The 19442-nt window shown below is 35.5% G+C and overlaps 1 protein-coding gene across 8 annotated transcripts in view; it reads right to left on the reverse strand.

Moving 5' to 3' along the window:
* Positions 1-19442, reverse strand: part of COL24A1 (collagen type XXIV alpha 1 chain) — a 387629-nt gene that overhangs the window by 213221 nt on the left and 154966 nt on the right. For all 8 annotated transcript variants that reach the window (XM_035252039.3, XM_078332354.1, XM_035252040.3 and 5 more), the window contains 2 exons: positions 17256-17309; positions 153-206 (listed from right to left, as the gene is read on the reverse strand). In XM_035252039.3, coding sequence (XP_035107930.3) covers positions 153-206; positions 17256-17309 — 108 coding nt within the window. The remainder of the gene's footprint in view (positions 1-152; positions 207-17255; positions 17310-19442) is intronic.

Raw genomic sequence — 19442 nt, forward strand, 5'->3', positions numbered from 1 at the left:
TCTGTCTAAATAAATAAATAAATAAATAAAAGAAAAGCAAATGGTAACTGGAAATCTGATGGTGTTTAAGCAAAAACCAAAGTCCCACAATAAATAAAAAGGGAAAATTTGAACTAAAATCCTTGCTGACTGGATATTCACTTCTTCCATACCTGAGTTCCTTTGAGGCCAGGAGGTCCAGGAGCCCCTCTGTTTCCAAGGACTCCCTATAAAAGCAATATAAATGCACACAAGAGAAATTTCAGATCAACTGACATTTTGACCAATCAGCATTAATGTGGAGATGAACAATACTTTTGGAAACCATTCATTTCTCATTGAGAGGTTATCAAAATGGGTGGCAAGATAGACAAGCAGAAATCTCCAGGGCATCTAAAAACATAGGATAAACTTATTTTTAAATAGTAAGTTAATATTCAAATAATCTGCTCAGTCTTTTATTCTTCAACCTCCAGACACCTTTTCAGAAAAAGTAATTCTAAAATTAAAGCAACGGGTCCAATTGTTAAACTGATAATAGTACAATAAACATATAATAAAGTATTTACAAAGTCTGAAAACAGATGGAGAAAACAAATAGTGTTTTAATACCTATTAAGAGAACTGCAGAGTCTGGAACTCGTTATTTGTTAGTTGAAGAATGCATTAGTTCTTCATTACTCATTAGTTGAAGAATATTCCTTAACTTTTTCCCTTTTTGATACAAGATGACAAAAAGAGAAGGAAAATTTGCAGAAGAAAGTGAGTGTGAATTTGACTACGAATTTCAAGACTAAGAAAGTATTTTGTTAAGCAAAATACATGTAGTTAAAAATCAATTGCTCTCTGAATGAAAATGCTTTAACTATTTTTAAAAGTCCTAAATCAGAAAACACCACATGACATCTATTCAACATGGCAGCATTTTCTTCTTAAGTTCTGTTCTCCTAACTACGCAAGATGCTGACAAAGTTCCAACTCTCTTTTTAGAATCATAGTTTGAATGATTGCTTTTAGTTGTTTTATAACCACTAAGCAGTTTTATCTAATTTCTAACTGTAGTTACATAATTTTTAAATAACTATACCAAAGAGCAAATATACTCAGGTGACTTTGATCTTGTTTTGAAACGCAGCAGAGTGATAAACTACATGGGGATCTTTCCTTTGAAGAGGGAGACCCAGGCATCTCAGATCAACTTTCCTTTTCATTCCTAAGACTGTAAGCTGAAACCTTTTCATATGTAATTCCTGAGACTGTAAACCGAGACCCTTTTCATATGTTAAGTTATAAACCTAAGATTCTTCCATGTGTAACATCTAAAGTATAAGCCTATATAAAGGCAGAACCTTCCTTTGTTAGGGGAGCTCGGTTTTGGACAGATTACCACCCAAGACTCCCAGCCAAATAAACCCTCCTTCCTCCTGTATTCGGTGTCTGAGAGATCTGTTTCCTATGGCCGCTCCTGCTACACCTTTGTGTTACATTTCGCTCTATACTTTCTATACTTTAACACGATAAAAAAAATGAACAACTCTCAGTTTAAAAGTCTATAATATTACAGGCTTGTTATATAAACAACACCATTCAAGAGACTGTATTACTTTAAGCAATAACCTAACTTTTTAATGTAGCTTTCTGCATTAAAAGTAAGATATGGATTAGGTTACAGAAATGGACACATTGTGTCTTATGCCAGTCCAACATACATTAACTCTTTTTCAGGCAAAAGCACCCTCATTTTCCTTAAGGAAAAATTCTCTTTACCCTTAGTCCATGTTGTATGAGGGGACGTGACTCCACCTCTGACTGTAACTGTGAACATGTGACAGGCTCTAAGTCAGTCAAGATATTGTACACCTCCAGAAAAAATGACTGGTCCAGGAATGAGTAAGAGACTCAACTCAGCCTAACTGAAGCACATTTCGAACTTCAGGGGCACTGCTGGGAATAGCATTAAGAATGAGGTAAAACTGAAGAGTGAGAAACCATCCAGGCAACAGTCTAAGAATGAAATCAATAAATTAACAAGTAGAGAAAGTTGGGGGTGACTGGGCTCTTCTGACATTGTTTAAGGTCCTGAATTCAGTTGTAATTGAATCCCCTAACTTTTCACACATTTATTTAAGTCTATTTAAGCCGGGTTTTCACCACTTACAACTGAAATAATTCTGATTGATACAATGATTTCAAACTGCCTTCAATATCTGAAACTGCTCTTTTAGAATTCAAAGTGAAAGATTTTAAGTGTCTACACTGACTGGAGGTACAGAATTCAAATGTTGTGATATTTGAATTCTACTACCTGTCAGCTAGTGTTTAATCACTTAATTCATCTGTTTTTAATTTTTCATCTGACATTTTATTAATTTCTACTATGTATAAGGCTCAATTAACAGCACAATATTAAGCCCTAAATATGCAATTATAAGTAAGACAAGAGTCCTTGTTTCCAATGAATTCATAATTTATTATGGGAGATGATCCTTTAAAATAAAAATTATTACATTAAGAGTTATAATAGAAGTAGAGGTATATGCAAAGTATCAATAAGAATTTAGAAAAAGGAGCAAAATACTTTCTGGGAGGATTAGAATATTTTTAATATGTGAAAATAATTTTTTATTGATTGATAATAGGCTAATAAAGATTCATAGCTAAAAATAAGCATACAACAAAAAATCATAAACAACTCCTGGGGCTCAAAAGGGTCTAAGACCATACAATATTAACATTAGAGTGTGCATGTGAGAAACAGGCTCAGCTCCATATCCAGAGTATATCCCGCAGAGGGCTGATTGGTTAAAGAGAATGAGGTCCCCCTAACTCTCTCACTGAAGCTATTTACTCAGGGGAATGGAACCACTTATCCAGAACCAGAAATAATACTTTCAGTGAAACAGGCAAACCTAGGCTACATTTTCTCTCTTCTTTCAAAACCAGATTATAACCTTAAGGAAAAAATAAAAGCTGAGTTAAGAGAAAAAAAATCTAGTTATATGCCATTTACAAGAAACACACCTAAAACAAAATATGTAAGGCATTTACCAGCCCAAAAGAGGTGATATAATTACATTATTATTAGATCTAGTAAACTTTAAGGTAAACTACATTATTTAAGTGTGTAACTAAATAATGATTAAAGTCTATAGTCATCAAGAAGAGATAAAAACCATCAATTTTTATGCATCTAATAACATAAATTCCAAGTATACAAAGTGAAAATTGATGAATATGAAAATAGAGATGGGCAAATCCACTATTAGAAAGGGAAATTCTTAAGACATTTTTCTCCATAAATCAAGCAGATAAAGACCACAAGAACAGAGAAAACTTAAACACTAATATTAAAAAAACTTGGTCTAATGGTCATCTCTAGAATACTAAATCCCCAAATGGGAATTTACAGTTTCTGGGTGCACCTGGAGCATCTGTGCAAACCAACCACAAGAAAGGTCAGAAGTGTTTATCAGCAGTAGTATCAGTTAAAAAATTATGGTATAGCTATATAGTGGGTTATACTATACAATGTAAATTAAAAATGAACCTATAATTATATGTATCAACCTGGATTAAGATGAAAAGACAAAAATGAATGGAAGAAGAAAGTCACTAAATAATATGTATAGAATTCCATTTACATGAATTTCCAAAACATGCAAAACACCAGATATTATAGAAACATATATATAGATGATAAAAGCATGGCAAAAGCAAGAGAATGGTTACCTCTAAATACAGGGAGAAAGGAGGCAGACACAATTAGAGAGGGATACACAGGGGCTTCCAATGTTCTATTTAATATCCTTAATAGGATTTTTTTTATCATCACTGTTTAAGCTGTGCACGTTTCATATTTATCATATGTTAAACACAAATTTTAAAAAATTTAAAATGTGCAGAACTGGAAATTGAATGTGGATTTGAATTCTAGTTCTGCAGTTTACTAGAGATGTAAGCTATTTCTGAATCTACAGAATCACATTACCATCAGCATCATAAGTTTGCTGTAGGAATAAATAAAATGATACCTAGAATGCAACAGGGACTTAACAAATACCAGTTTCCTTTCTCCATTTATATATGACATTAATTAATAGACATTTCTCAAAGGGAGACATACAAACGACCAATAAATAAACGAAAAAATGTTAAACATCACTAGTCACCAGGGAAATGCAAATCAAAGCCAAAATGAGATATCATCTCATCCCGGTTAGAAAGATCATTATTAAAAAGACAGAAAATAACAAATGCTGGTGAGGATGCAGAGAAAGGGTGATGCTTGTATTTACTGGTGGGACTGTAAATCAATACAGCTAATATGAAAAAAGTATGGAGTTTCCTCAAAAAAGTAAAAATAGAACTACCATATAATTTAGCAATTCCACTGCTGTGTATATATCCAAAAGAAAAAAAATCCGTATATCAAAGAGATAATCTGCATTCTCATGTTTATTGAAGCACTACTCACAATAGCCAAGATACAGAATCAACCTAAGTATCCACCAGCAGATGACTGGGTAAAGAAAATGTTGTATATTATACACAATGTAATATTATTCCACCATAAAAAGGATGAAATTCTATATTTGCCATGACAGGGATAGAATGGGAAGATATTATATTAAGTGAAATAATCCAGATGCAGAAAGACAAATGTTGCATGTTCCAACTCATGTGGAAGCTAGAAAACAATCCATCTCATGGAAGTAGAGAATAAATTGAACGGTGGATAGCAGAGGTTGGGAATGGTAGTAGGGAAGGGGCTTCCACTTGGACAGAGAGAATGGTGTGTGGAGACTCACACAATGGACTTTTGCTCCAAGAACCACTACAGCAAAGTACCAGAAAAACGTAAGGATTTCATAGATCCTTTGGAAGAAATGGCATGCTGCTGCAAATTCTGTAAGACAGGCAAAAAACTGTCAGTTCCAAACTCTGAGTTCCCAAAGTGTGTATGGGGGAACACCTGCCTCCAGACACATATCTTTACTGGAGACCCTGAAAAGCCAGATAACAGGAGAAGGATTTAACCTTACCTAGAGCTAAAACTGATTTAGCATGAAATATAAAAGTAGAAGTAGTAGCAGGAAGAGTGTTGTAGGCACTGCCATTCTCCAGCTCAAGCCAAGGGAAGCCATCTCTGATTATATCTCACTAGGGCTCTCAGGGAAGGCAGCCAGCAGAATCTGGGAGGAGTCACAGGTTGAAAAAAGATTCCAACCGAACTTTGGAATAATTGTGACTGCACGCAAACTCTCTGGAGCAGAATCTGAGGGTGAACAGGAACTGCTGCAGAAAGGAGCGCAAGAGCCATGACCAAGAGTGTAGGAAGGCAGGCAGGGGCAAGGCCTGAAAGCCTTGCTTGCTTCCTCAGCAGGGAAGCTTACAGCCTGGGGCAAGGTCTGAATGCTGAGCACTGGGTACCAGGAGACAAACTCAGTGGTGTTAGTGGGACACATTGTCAGGAGCAAAACCAGCCTCCTCAACTGCATGGGAGCTGGGTAAAGCCTAACGCTACTGGCTCTCTCCTACTTCCCTGATGACAGAGGTTATTACGGAACAAAATACCCTATGGAACATAACCCCACTGCCCCAAGAACTACCCCCCTACAAAAGGTGGGGCAAGCCCTGCCCAAGGATAGTCTGAGCTCAGACCACCCTAACCTGCTCCCACCTGATGGTACTTCTCTACCCACCCTAGTAGCCAAACACAAAAGATATAAACTCTTGGGAGCTTTATGGCCTTGCCCATCACCTGAGAAATCCAAATACTTATTCTGGCCAACTTAGGGCAAGCTTATATCCCCCTTCTACTATCGCAGCTGATGGTCTCTTGAAAGCTCTACCTCCTGGCTGGAGGACAACCAACTCAGGATATTATGGCAACTCATGACAAGATAATCCTACTTCAAGGAAGAAGAAAACAACAGCTAATTTCATTGACTGCAACATTCTGGTTAACCAGAGGTCCTGAGTCTGTCCATTTGACAACTTCACTGCTAGCATAACCAGCATTTGCGAAAGCCAGCATGCTAAACATACCTACAAACAAGGACTCTCACGATCTACTTCACTCCCCTGCCACCTCCACCAGAGCAGGTGCTGGTATCAACAGCTGGGAGACCTGAAAATGGATCAAATCACAGGACACTTTGCAGATAATCTCCAGCACCAGGCTGAAGCCTGGTAACCCTGCTGGGTGGCCAAACACAGAAGAGCAATAACAAGTACTGCAGTCCAGCTCTCAGGAAGCCCCATTCCTAGAAGAAAGGGGAGAGCACCACATCAAGGGATCACCCTGTAGGATAAAATAATCTGAACAGCAGCCCTTGAGTTCCAGATCTTCCACTGAAACAGGCTATCCAAATGAGAAGGAACCAGGAAAGTCATTCTGGTAATATGACAAAACAAGGTTTGATTACACCTCTAAAGACCACATTAGCTCCCCAGCAATAGATCAAAACCAAGAAGAAATCTCTCAATTGCCAGATAAAGAATTCAGAAGGTTGATTATTAAGCTACTCAAAGGGATATCAGAGAATGGTGAAAATCAACTTAAAGAAATTAACAAAAAATAAAATGATATAGGCTATAGATGAAAAATTCTACAGAGAAATGGATATCATAAAAATACGTCACAACTTCTGGAAATGAAAGAGAAACTCAGAAATACAAAATGCACTGGAAAGTGTCAAGAGTAGACCAGGGCAGATAGAATAAAGAATTTCAGAACCCAAGGCTTCCTTCTAGTTAACTCAATCAGACAAAGACAAAGATAAAAGAATGGAACAACACAAAAGAACAAAGCCTTCACAAAATTTGGGATGATGTTAAATGGCCAAACCTAAGAATAACTGGTGTTCTGAAGGAAGAAGAGAAATCTGAAACTTCGGAAAACTTATTTGAGGGAATAATTGAGGAAAACCTTTCTGGTCTTGCTAGAGATATAGGTATTCAAATATAAGAAGATCAAAGAACACCTGGGAAATTCATCACAAAAAGATCATCACCTAGGCACATAATCATCAGGTTATCTAATCTCAAGATGAAGGAAAGAATCATAAGAGCTGTGAGGCAAAAGCATCAGGTAGCTAAAAACGAAAACATATCAGATTTACAGCAGATTTCTCAGCAGAAATCCTACAAGCCAGAAGGGATTGGGGTCCTATCTTTAGCCTCTGCAAACAAAATAATTACCAATCAAGAACTCTGTATCTAGCAAAATTAAGCTTCATAAATGAAGGAGAGATAAAGTAGTTTTCACACAAACATGTGAAGAGTACCAAGTCAGCACTAAAGAACTGCTAAAATGAGTTCTAAATCTTGAAACAAACCTTAAAATACACCAAAATAGAACCTCCTTAAAGCATAAATCTCAGAGGACCTATAAAAGACTAACACAATGAAAAAAAACCCTTGGGCCGGGTGCAGTGGCTCACGCCTGTAATCCCAGCACTTTGGGAGGCTGAGGCGGGTGGATCACGAGGTCAAGAGATCGAGACCATTCTGGTCAACATGGTGAAATCCCGTCTCTACTGAAAATACAAAAAATTAGCTGGGCACGGTGGCACGTGCCTGTAATCCCAGCTACTCAGGAGGCTGAGGCAGGAGAATTGCCTGAACCCAGGAGGCGGAGGTTGCGGTGAGCCGAGATCGTGTCATTGCACTCCAGCCTGGGTAACAAGAGCGAAACTCCGTCTTAAAAAAAAAAAAAAGAAAAAGAAAAAACCCACAAGGTATTCAGGCAACAGCTATCACAATGAATAAAATGGTACCTCACATCTCAATACTAACCTTGAATGTAAATAGCCTAAATGCTCCACTTACGAAAAACAAAATCTATCTACTAAATATCTGCTGTCTTCAAGAGACTTACCTAACACTTAAGGACTCAAATAAACTTAAGGTAAAGGGGTGGAAGAAGGTATTTCATGCAAATGGAAACCAAAAGTGAGCAGGAGTAGCTATTCTTACATCAGACAAAACAGTCTTTAAGTCAACAACAGTTAAAAAAAAATACAAAGAGGGACATTATATAATGATAAAAGGATAAGTCCAGCAGAGAAATTTTGCCATCCTAAATACATATGCATCTAACACTGCAGCTCCTAAAGTTATATAACAATTACTAGACCTAAGAAATGCGATAGATAGTGACCCAATAATAGTAGGGGATGTCAATACTCCACTGACAGCACTAGACAAGTCATCAAAACAAAAAGTCAACAAAGAAACAATGAACTTAATCTATACTCTAGAACAAATTAACTTAAAAGATGTTTACATTCTACAAACAACTGCAGAATATATATTCTTTATAGCAGCTATAGAACATTCTCCAAGATAGATCATACGAGAGGCCACAAAACAAGTCTCAATAAATTTAAGAAAAAAGAAATTATTTCAAGTACCCTCTCAGACCACAGTGGAATAAAATTGGAAATTACCTCCAAAAGGAACCCTCAAAACCATGTAAATACATGAAAATTGAATCATCTGCTCCTGAATGATCTCTGAGTCAACAATGAAACCAACATGGAAATTAAAAATTTATTTGAACCGAATGATAATAGGGACACAACCTATGAAAATCTCTGGGATACACCAAAAGCAATAGCAAGAGGAAAGCTCATAGCATTGCATACCTACATTGAAAAGTCTAAAAGAGCACAAATAGACAATTTAAGGTCATACCTCAAGGAAGTAGAGAAACAAGAACAAACCAAACCCAAACCCAGCAGAATAAAAGAAATAATAAATATCAGAGCAGAACTAAATTAAATCGGAGCAGAACTAAATTAAATCGAAACCAAAAAATAAAAAAGATAAACAAAAAGCCGGTTCTTTGAAAGATAAAATTGATAGGTGATTAGTGAGATTAACAAAAAAAAAGAAGAGAGAAGATTCAAATAAGGTCAATTAGAAATGAAATGGGAGATATTACAACTGATATCACAGAAATACAAAAGATCATTCAAGGCTACTGAGGGACTATGTTAACTTCTCTTCCCGGGTCCACAAGGGGCGTGGTTTCAAAGGCAAGAACTTTCCAGCACCATACTTTTATCCACCCCACTCCATCCAGGAGCCTAGAGTTCTTTGTCTAACTTTCCTGTGAAGGTAGATAGCCCAGGTAAGCTTCCTTTGTTTAAAAAGACCACCAAAAGCCTTGGACGGAGAGGCTCTATTACAAGCCAGGCAACCAATCCAGCATCAGAGTCAAAGGTCAGTCACTCCAGAGGAAGTTTGGAAAAGCCCCTCTCATTGGAAGAGAACTTGAATGGGGCCGGAGTAACTCCTGGGTTAAATTCCCCCCCTACTCCCTTACCTATAAGAATTTCTCTCTCTGGGATCCCCTCCCACAACAGTGTGGGAGCTCGAGCTCGAGCTCTCCCTATTTCTCTTTCTCTCTCTCTCTGCCTAATAAATTGATTTTCTGCAAAGCTCTTTGGGTCCGATATTTACTTGAATGAGCTCGCCATGCCATGAGGGCCCTCTCTCATTCTTGGGTGAGTGAGGCCCAAGGACCTGGGAAAACACATCCGATTGGGAAACAGTGAGCATCTTTAGGATCCCTGCAGCCCTGCTCCTGTCCCCTGGTTACACTACTGTGAATGCCTTTATGCACACAAACTAGAAAACCTAGAGGAGATGCATAAATTCCTGGAAATATACAACCCTCCTAGATTAAACCAGGAAGAAACAGAAACTCTGAACAGACCAATAACAAACAGAGAGATAGAAGTGGTAATTTAAAAACTGCAAGTAAAAAAAAAAAGGCCAGGACCAGCGAGATTCACAGACATTCAAAGAAGAATTGGTATCAATCCTATTGACAGTATTCCAAAAGACAGAGAAAGAGGGAATCCTCCCTAAATCATTCTATGAAGCCAGTATCATCTTAATACCAAAACCAGGAGAGGTCATAACAAAAAAGGAAAATTATAAGACAATATCCCTGAAGAACATAGATGCAAAAATCCTCAACAAAATACTAGCTAACCACATCTAACAGCTTATCAAAAAGATAATACACAATGATCAAGTCAGTTTCATACTGGGGATGCAGGGACAGTTTAACATATGCAAGACAATAAATGTGACACATCGCATAAACAGAATTAAAACAAAAATCATATGATCATTTCAATAGTTGCAAAAAAGCATTTGACAAAATTCAGCATCCTTTTATGATTAAAACCCTCAGCAAAATTGGCATAGAAGGAACATACCTCAAGATAATAAAATCTATGACAAACCCACAGCCAACATTATGTTGAAAGGGGTAAAGTGAAAAGCTTTCCCGGTGAGCACTGGAACAAGACAAGGATGCTGACTTTCAACACTGCTATTCAACATTGTACTGGAAGTCCTAGCCAGAGCAATCAGACAAGAGAAAGAAATAAAGGGCATCCAAATCAGTAAAGTGGAAGTCAAACCATTGCTGTTTGCTGATGATATGATTGTATGCCTATAAAATCCTAAAGACTCATCCAAAATACTTCTAGCTCTGATAATGAATTCAGCACAGTTTCAAGAGACAAAATCAACATAGACAAATCAGTAGCATTGCTGTACACCAATAACGACCAAGCTGAGAATCAAAATCAAGAACTCAACCCCTTTTACAATAGCTGCAAAATAAAAAAAAATACTTAGGGATATACCTAACCAAGAAGGTAAAAGATCTCTATGAAGAGAACCACAAAACACTGCTGAAAGAAATCATAGATGACATAAAAAAAATGGAAACATCCTATGCTCATAAATGGGCAGAATCAATACTGTGAAAATTACCACTGTCAAAAGCAATCTACAAATTTATGCAATTACCATCAAAATATCATTATCCTTCTTCATGTAAATAGAAAACACAATACTAAAATTCATATGGAACCAAAAAAGACCCTGCATAGCCAAAGCAAGACTAAGCAAAAAGAACAAATCTGGACCATCACATTACCTGACTTCAAACTATACTACAAGGCTATAGTTACCAAAACAACATGGTACTGGTATAAAAAAATAGGCATGTAGACCTATGGACCAGAAAAAAGAACCCAGAAATAAAGCCAAATATTTACATCCAACTGATCTTCAGCAAGGCAAACAAAAACATAAAGTGGGGAAAGAAAGGACATCCTATATAACAAATGATACTGGGATAACTGCAAGCCGCATGTGGAAGAATAAAGCTGGATCCTCATTTCTTACCTTACACAAAAAATCACCTCAATATGAATCAAACACGCAAATCTAAGATCTGAAACTATAATATTATAGAAGATAACACTGTGAAAAAATTTTTCTAGACGTTGGCTTAGGCAAGGAAGTCATGAACAAGAACCCGAAAGCAAATGCAACAAAAAGAAAAATAAAAAGATGAGACTTAATTAATCTAAAAAGCTTCTGCACAGCTAGAGACACAAACAACAGAGTGAAAAGTTCAACCTATGTAATGGGAAATAATATTTGTAAATCATGAATCTGAAATGGGGTTAATGTTCAAAATTTATAAAACACTCTTACAACTCAAATAGCAAAAACAAAATTACTGGGCTAAAAATTGGAGAAAAGACTTTGGTACATTCATCAAAACAACTGAAAACAGTATCTTACAGGAGTGCAAAAAGTCCTGCTTACATCAATATAAAAAGGCTAAAAACTGGATATTTATATCCTGTTGATATAAACTGGATATTTGTACTCTTGTGCTTTATTCACAATAGCCAAGAGGTGTCAACAACCCAAATGTTCACTGACAGATGAATAAGTGAAGAAAATGTGGTATATATAAACAATGGAATATTATTCAGCCAGAAAAAGAAGGAAATCCTGTCATACGTTACAAGATGGATGAATCTTGATGACATCATGTGAAATAAGTCAAATAACCAGTCACAAAAGAAAAACTGCATAATTCCACCTATATGCGGTATGTAAAGTAGCTAAACTCATAGAAGCAAAAAGTAGGATGCTAACTGCCAAGGGCTCTGGGGAGGAGAACAATGGGAAGCTGCTGTTCAATGAGTATAGAATTTCAGTCATGTGAAATGAAAAATTTCCACAGATCTGTTGTATAACAATGTGCATACATTTGAAGTTTTACAATAAACAAATGAGTAAAACAAATTTACTAAGAGGAAATATTTCATGTTATATGCTTGTTCTTATTTAAACTCTTTAATTTTTTCTTTAACATCTGTCATAATCTGCTTCCTACCCCCCTCTTTTTTTTTTAGTCAGGTGGGTTTACTTCTGCTTTCCATTCCAATGTTCATTTTATATCACTTGCACAGAATATCTCATCCCTTGGCTCTACTTGGCCAAATCCAACCAATCTGACTAAAATCCTATTTTCTCAGAAAAACGAGCATACAGATTATTCTCTCCTTTGAACTCCTTCCTACTCACTATATGTTGCCTGGTTATTGTGCTTTATACCTTTTCACTTATGGAGGGCTCATGTTTCCAGAGAATTACAAGTTTCTAATAAACAGAAGACCATGTTTTAATTTTGTTTTTGAGTCACTGCATAAACACAGTACCCTGCCCATTGTACAAACTCAATAAACATTTCCTAGCTGACTAAATGCTACCTGGAAAATAAAGGTCTTATATAAGAAATCTGTGTGTGCAATCTTGGTATATTATATAGAATATAAATCTTCAGGACTAGGTCAAAGTAATCTTAGTAAACTGTGTAGAGTCATACATCTTCCTCTTACCAAGTTAGCTTACCTCTATACAGATAAATACATGACATATGATATTAATTCAGTACAAAAACGATTTCCATATATTATGCAACATAATCCCACAAATAGTAAGCTTTCTCTAAAAACTTATCAGGTCTGCTATGAAAGATCCAATAACAGCCTCTTTTAGCGTCCCTAATTCTGTACCCAAAGTAAAAACAGAAACCTTTATAGCAACAAATAAATTATTCCTCTGTTTACTGGAGAATAGAGAATATTTATTTGCTACTCTTACCTTCTGCAGTAAGCAGCAAAGGATCTGGTTTTGCTAATGTTATGGGATTCTTGAAAGCAGATTCCCAAATTGTGTAGCTCTCAAAAAGGCTTACTGCTGTATGTTTTATATCTTAATACAAATATACATACACATACAACTCCATAATCAGTAGAACTATAATTAACACAGTTTCAAATCCTACTTCTAGGTTTTCAGTGAACTGGCAGAAAATGAACAGAAAATAAAAGCCTTCTTTATAGCTGTGCCAAATTGGTCTGGAGAGAACCCAACTTGTTTGCAAATAGGGTAACCATCTATTTCAAATACAGTGCACATGATTTTGTCGATGACCACATTGTATAGCCTCAACGTAGCTTTAGCAACTTTTATCATTCTCGTTTTCCAAACCAGGCATGTATATAAGAATAAAAGAAGTTTTAAGATGCTTGCTTCTGTGTTACAGTATACCCAGCTAAAGAAACACATCATGTTAACAGGGTATGTTTGGCTGCTTTTCCCCTCTGTTTCTAGAAAACCATTTCAAGAAAAATAAGAAGGATCAAGAAGAGAGACAAAAACAGATCCTTCTGAATCTGTAAAACAGAAAATTACATTATTTTCTTGTTCTTTTGATAAAATCATTCTTTTAAAATTCAGTGATGTGTATAACATCAATTAGTCTCACGTTGGTACTAACAACTCTCTGAACTCATGTTTACTGAATAAACTTAGATAATGGTTGAATTTCCAGTGCAATGTAGTAATTACTACCATTGGTGTTCATTAAAATGTCTAGCTTTCAAGTCTTTTGCCCCACTTTTGACATTCTAATTTCAAAACTAAAAGAAGTAGTGAGAAGAAAGTTCTAAAGATCACTGTCATAAAAGAAGACTAAATAGGTCAGGTGGCTTTCTTCAGTTCTCTGACACTTAAACTTCAAGAGAAACAAAATTTCCGAACTAAAGAGAATTTTGAAAGTTCTCTGGCTTTTCACCTAGTATGATATGCACACTTGAAAACACTAAGGTCTATTATTGGACCTATTTCCCAATTTCCCAGGAGAGAATCTATTGCTCAGATATCTAGGCTCTCAGAGCACTTCACCAACTCTTTTATATAGAACTTCTTATATTTTGTAATTATTATTATTTTATAATCTCTTTCACTAAATTGTAACCTCATCTGGGGGAGGAACAAGTTTAGAAATCTTTATAATCCCACATTTATTACTTGCCCTAACACAGAAGAAATTCAATAAAAGTTGAATAAATAAGTTATTGAATGAATGTATAAATAAATGCATTTATACATGTATAGTTCAAGTTCCTATGTGTGCACCAGGTGAAGGGCTAAAGTAGGCAGGAAAAATCCTCAACTCCATCCTCTACACTATTTGTCTCTCTCAACTTCCCTCATGCTTCTATTTCTGCTTTGCAATTTGGTTTACTATTAACTATTAATTATTTCTACCTCTAGATGTCAAACTGCTACCTCAAACTAAATGTAACCAGATCAAATTTCTTATTGTCTCCATCTTCCAAAACTGCTCCACTTCTGGAGTTGCCTATTTAAGTTCCATGACATCAGTAACCCAAGTCAAAGGCTGCTTTATCTTTGACTTCTCTTTATTCCATCCCTTCTGCTAATCAGTTACCAAGTTGTTTTGTTTCTACTTCCAAAACTAAAGTCATTCAACTGGTCATCCACTGAACCACTATTCATTGAGTTATTTATATGTGCTATCCATATTATTCTAGTTATTCTGATATATAAAAAATCAATCTTTTCTCTCAAAAAGGTTACAGTCTAATAGATAAGCACATCAGAATTTATAATACATAAAGATAAGTGCTTGATAGTTTTTTTTCAGGAATATAGAAAAATATTCCAATTAGATTTGAGGGGAACAGAAAAAGTTTCCTGGACAATATTATATGTGATGTGTAGGTATTAACTAGATGAAGAAGGGCACAAGAACATATATATCCAGACAAAAAGAATGGCATGTAAGAAGCTGTGAGATTTGATTAAGTACGGCATGGTTTGGCACTCTAAATAGTTTGGCTGAAGTGATACTTTTGGAAGAGTGATGGTGGATATGACTGTATAACTATAGAATTATAGAGGCAGAGTTTGGTCATAAAGAACGCTGTATAAAAAGTAAAGTATAAGCCTTAACATGGAAGCTGTGGAGGTCACTGAAGGATTTAAGCAAAAGAGTGACATGATGAGATCTCTACTTTAAAAGATCATTCCATCAGAAGCTTGAAGGCAGATAGGAAGAAATGCCAGATCGAAGGCAGGAAGAACAACTATTGGAGGATTATTACACTATCCTGGTGAAAAATAAAGGGGCCTATACTGCAAGATTGGCAAAGGGCAAAGGGTCAAATTCTATCAAAGGAGATATTGGAATAAAGGTGATAATTGATGGCATAAGGTCATTGAGGAGTCAGGAGAGGATTTGATGCAAAATACTGGTGGAAGTTGAAGAGGTGAGGGAATACTTTTATGGAGACAAAAAGAAAGGCGGAAAGATCCCTGCATATAGGTATAAGTTTGTAGGGTTGCCTGAATAAACTACAGGCTGCTGTTATATTTGAAATTCAGATTAACAACAAATAATTTCTAGTAAAAATATTTTCCAAATATCCTACCTCCATCTTTTCACTAGTTTCTTTTTCCTAAATGCCATACATCCCACTTGTCTGCTTCATAAATTCCTACTCATTCATGTCAGCTCAAGCACTACCTTCCCTACAAAACGTAATTTGACTTCCCTGACCCTGGTGTTCTCACAGTATTGCTTATTATATATTATTCATTGCAATTATTACCAAGGTTTTCTTGAATATCTTTCTCTAGATTTTTAAGTTTCTTGAAAGCAGGGATCAGGACTCTTTTCTTGAAAGTAGGAATCTTTGTATCCTTATATTCTAGCATGATGGCTGCCATGAGGGGCAGCCAATATCTGCTGAATGAATGTCCTGTTTCAAATATCCATATTATTTATTGCCTAGTCTCCCGTCTTCAGTTTCTCCCCTCTTTAAACCATCCTCTAAACTGACATAAGAGGTATCTTTTTAAAATGCAACCATCGAAGATACTTTACTGCTCAAATATCTGTGATCATTTCATAATGCCCATGGATAAAGCAGAAACTCTTCAGCATGGTACTGAATGCTCTATGTAATTTAATATTAAAGCTAAGGGTGTAGGAGCTCAGACTTTTAAATCATATGTGGGTAAGAATTCTGGCTATATAACTTAAAAGTTATGTGACTTTGAGTGAATAACTTAATCATCTGAAAACAGGAATAAATACTTCATAATGCTGGTTTGAAAATTAAATGAGATGACTACTAATGAGACAATGACTATAAAGCATTTATTAGAGTACTGCACTACTCAACATTAAAAAACTAACAAACATAGCTATTATCAAGATTCTTTCCAGCTTCATCTTCTATCATTTCATCTCTTTCTTCTCCCATTGATACCTCCATAGCAGTTGCATTTCATAACTTGCCAATTTTCCCAACTTCAGGCTATTTCATCCTTACATGTGAATTCATAAATGCTTTATTTGCTTACAATGCCCATTCCACATTGGCCTGAATGGCAAATCTTGGTATTTAAAGTTTTGCTAGGGATAGTTCCTAGTGTACATTCTAAACACAAAGTCTGTATATACACCATAGTGTTAAACAAAACCTGTGTGGGGAAAAGGCCAAGAATGTTGCTTTAAAATGGTTAGATTAAAAGCATTTCTAAAATAATAAATTAGTATGTGAGTCATCATGATGAGTTTCAAAAATGGTAATAAGCTAACAATTGTGGTTTCACTTGTAAGTTAAAAATGCTTAGGTTTCTTCAGGTATTTTGTGCTATATAGAGATTCACGGACACCATAGGCTTTCTTTTATTTTAATCAATGGATCTCTTATGTCCCTAAAGGGTTTTAGTGGTCAGGAAATTCTCATCCATTTACTTATTTTTCTGCCATTTATATGCTATGGCTTTTTAGAGTCCCCCACCCCACCATCTCTTCGAGAAAAATTCTTCTGAGCGATTTTACAAATATTGTCACCCTTAATTTCAGTTCATACCAAACTAGAAAAAACATTTTCAACTATCTGAAACTTTGAGTTTATTAAACGTACCTGAGAAAGCTTTATAATATCCAGAAATGCTCTGATGTTCCTGAAATATTTTTTCCCATTTATTGAGAATCAGAATCTCTAGATAACCATAATTATTTGGTCTCTCTCTCTTATTACTATCATTATTTTTACCTTTGGTCCTTCAGGGCCGTTTTGTCCAGGAATCCCAATATCTCCTGGAAAACCCTAGAGAATATAAAAATGTAGAGAGTTTATTGCATGGAAAATTACTTAAAATCTAATAGCATATAAAATTTCTTTTGTCATTCTTTCATACCCAGTTAAAGCAACTTATACTCCTCAAAAATTCAATATTAAAGATTAGTTAAGTTAGGCAGTTGTTCAACATTGGAATATAGAACTTAGAAACTATACTAAAATAGAATTTACTTCATCAGTTATTCACAAACAATCCTGAGGTCCTCTTGTTCAGTTTAAGAGAGTAGAAGTCTTAGTCCAAAATTATCCACAATGTGGAAATAATGGTAAAAGGCACATGACATGTCCTTTCAATATCATATAGTATAGGGCTACAAAAGATTAGGTGAATGTACTTCACTGGACTCACTATTTACTAACTACATGTTAACTTGTAGATTTTTGTTAGGCAGAGATGCAAACAACTTCTATTTGATTTAAAAAAAGCCCCCCAATCATGGCTTAATATATAGGATTAATCAGTTTTGTATGTAACCCAACTATCTTATTCTACAACCCCATATTTAATTGTCTATAAATACTGAAGGTCTCAAGGGCTCTATGAACCATTATCTCACAGATCTATCATTAATTAATAAATTGAATAAAATTTTTGACTCATGTTTACTTTAAATTTGCACGAGAATCACGATTTTACTTTTTTGGAGTCAAATACTTGGCTCAAGAAATAAAAAAATATATATAAATGTTTCACAGGGTTAAATAAAATCTGTGCTGGAAAAAGGCCTAGAATGTTGCTTTAAAAGTGTCAGATTAGAATTCTTGCTGAAATAATTAATTAGAGTGTGAGTCATCATATTACAGTTCAATAATTGTAATAAGTTAGTAATTGTGGTTTCATTTTATTGATTTTGTCATATCTTATTTTCCATTGATATGAGTGAAGGAAAAAAAGTAAAAGAAGTATAAGAATCAGCATCTTTAAATGTAAAGAAAACTGAAATTAAATCATGAACATCCACAAGAAAAGGTAGTTCAGTGAAGGGATAAGTTGTGATGGGAATAAAAAATATGAAGACGGAACAGCAAGGTTGTTTCTGGGATATTTATTCTGGAAAGAAAAACAAATAAGAAACTGATACCAACTTATCCAGTCTGGATTGGGACACGAATGACTTGACCCAGATTTAAAGCTTGGATTCTGTGAGGAAAAAATATAATTTGGGGACATTTCTGGCAAAAGAAAAAGCAGTGGAAACAGAAAGATGATCACAAGAACAGATTTCTGAATGCTCTGGAACAGTTTAATACAAACTTGTTGATTACTAATCAAAGGGAATCATGCTCACCTATGCTATTATTTGTATAAATGGCAATTTTAAAAAATCTAGATTCTTTTCCTGATAATTTCACACCCTTTCTCTAGAACACAACCTTTGTGAATATGTTTTGGAGGGGAGATTCTTGTGGACTTTAATCAAGACACTTCTAGTTTCTGCTATAACACTAGCTAGTTGTCCAAAAATGAACTTGTTACCCTCTTCATTATGTTCCTCCCTCATCCTGTGGTCACTATTTGAGTGAACATTGCTTTGAAATAACACACCAGTTTCCAAGCCAAAATCTGTATAACAGATTTTTCATATACTTCAAATACTTTCATATTTTTTATATATTCTGAGTACTTCTTTTTCCCTCACCACCACCACTACCTTCCAATCATTTGCTAAGCCCCATCCATTACATCTCCCAATTCGCTGTCAGTCTGAATCACTTTCCTAGAAACCTGCCTCCACAACCCTAGGGCAAGTCACTTTCTCTATTTTCCTATTACTTATTCATGTTCCTCCCCGCTGTAAAATTCATTTTCACTCTGTAGCCAGACTGATCATTCTATGCAATCTGAACATGCTTCTTTGTTACCAGCCTCAGAATAGAATTCACATTCTTGAATACAGTTAACTGGGTCTTGTGATTTGGTGGTCTCTATTTCTCTTCTTTACCCTCTTCCACCCAGCATTTCAGTCACTGAACAATTTTTTTTACTTTGATAATATACATTCTCTTTCAACTCTGAGCTTTTGCATATACTGTTTCTTCCACCCTAAATAATGTTCCCTTAAGTTTCTTCACCTAGAACACTTATGTTTTAAATAGAAG

This window comes from Callithrix jacchus, chromosome 7, assembly GCF_049354715.1.
Source record: "Callithrix jacchus isolate 240 chromosome 7, calJac240_pri, whole genome shotgun sequence".
NCBI classification, from domain to species: domain Eukaryota; kingdom Metazoa; phylum Chordata; class Mammalia; order Primates; family Cebidae; genus Callithrix; species Callithrix jacchus.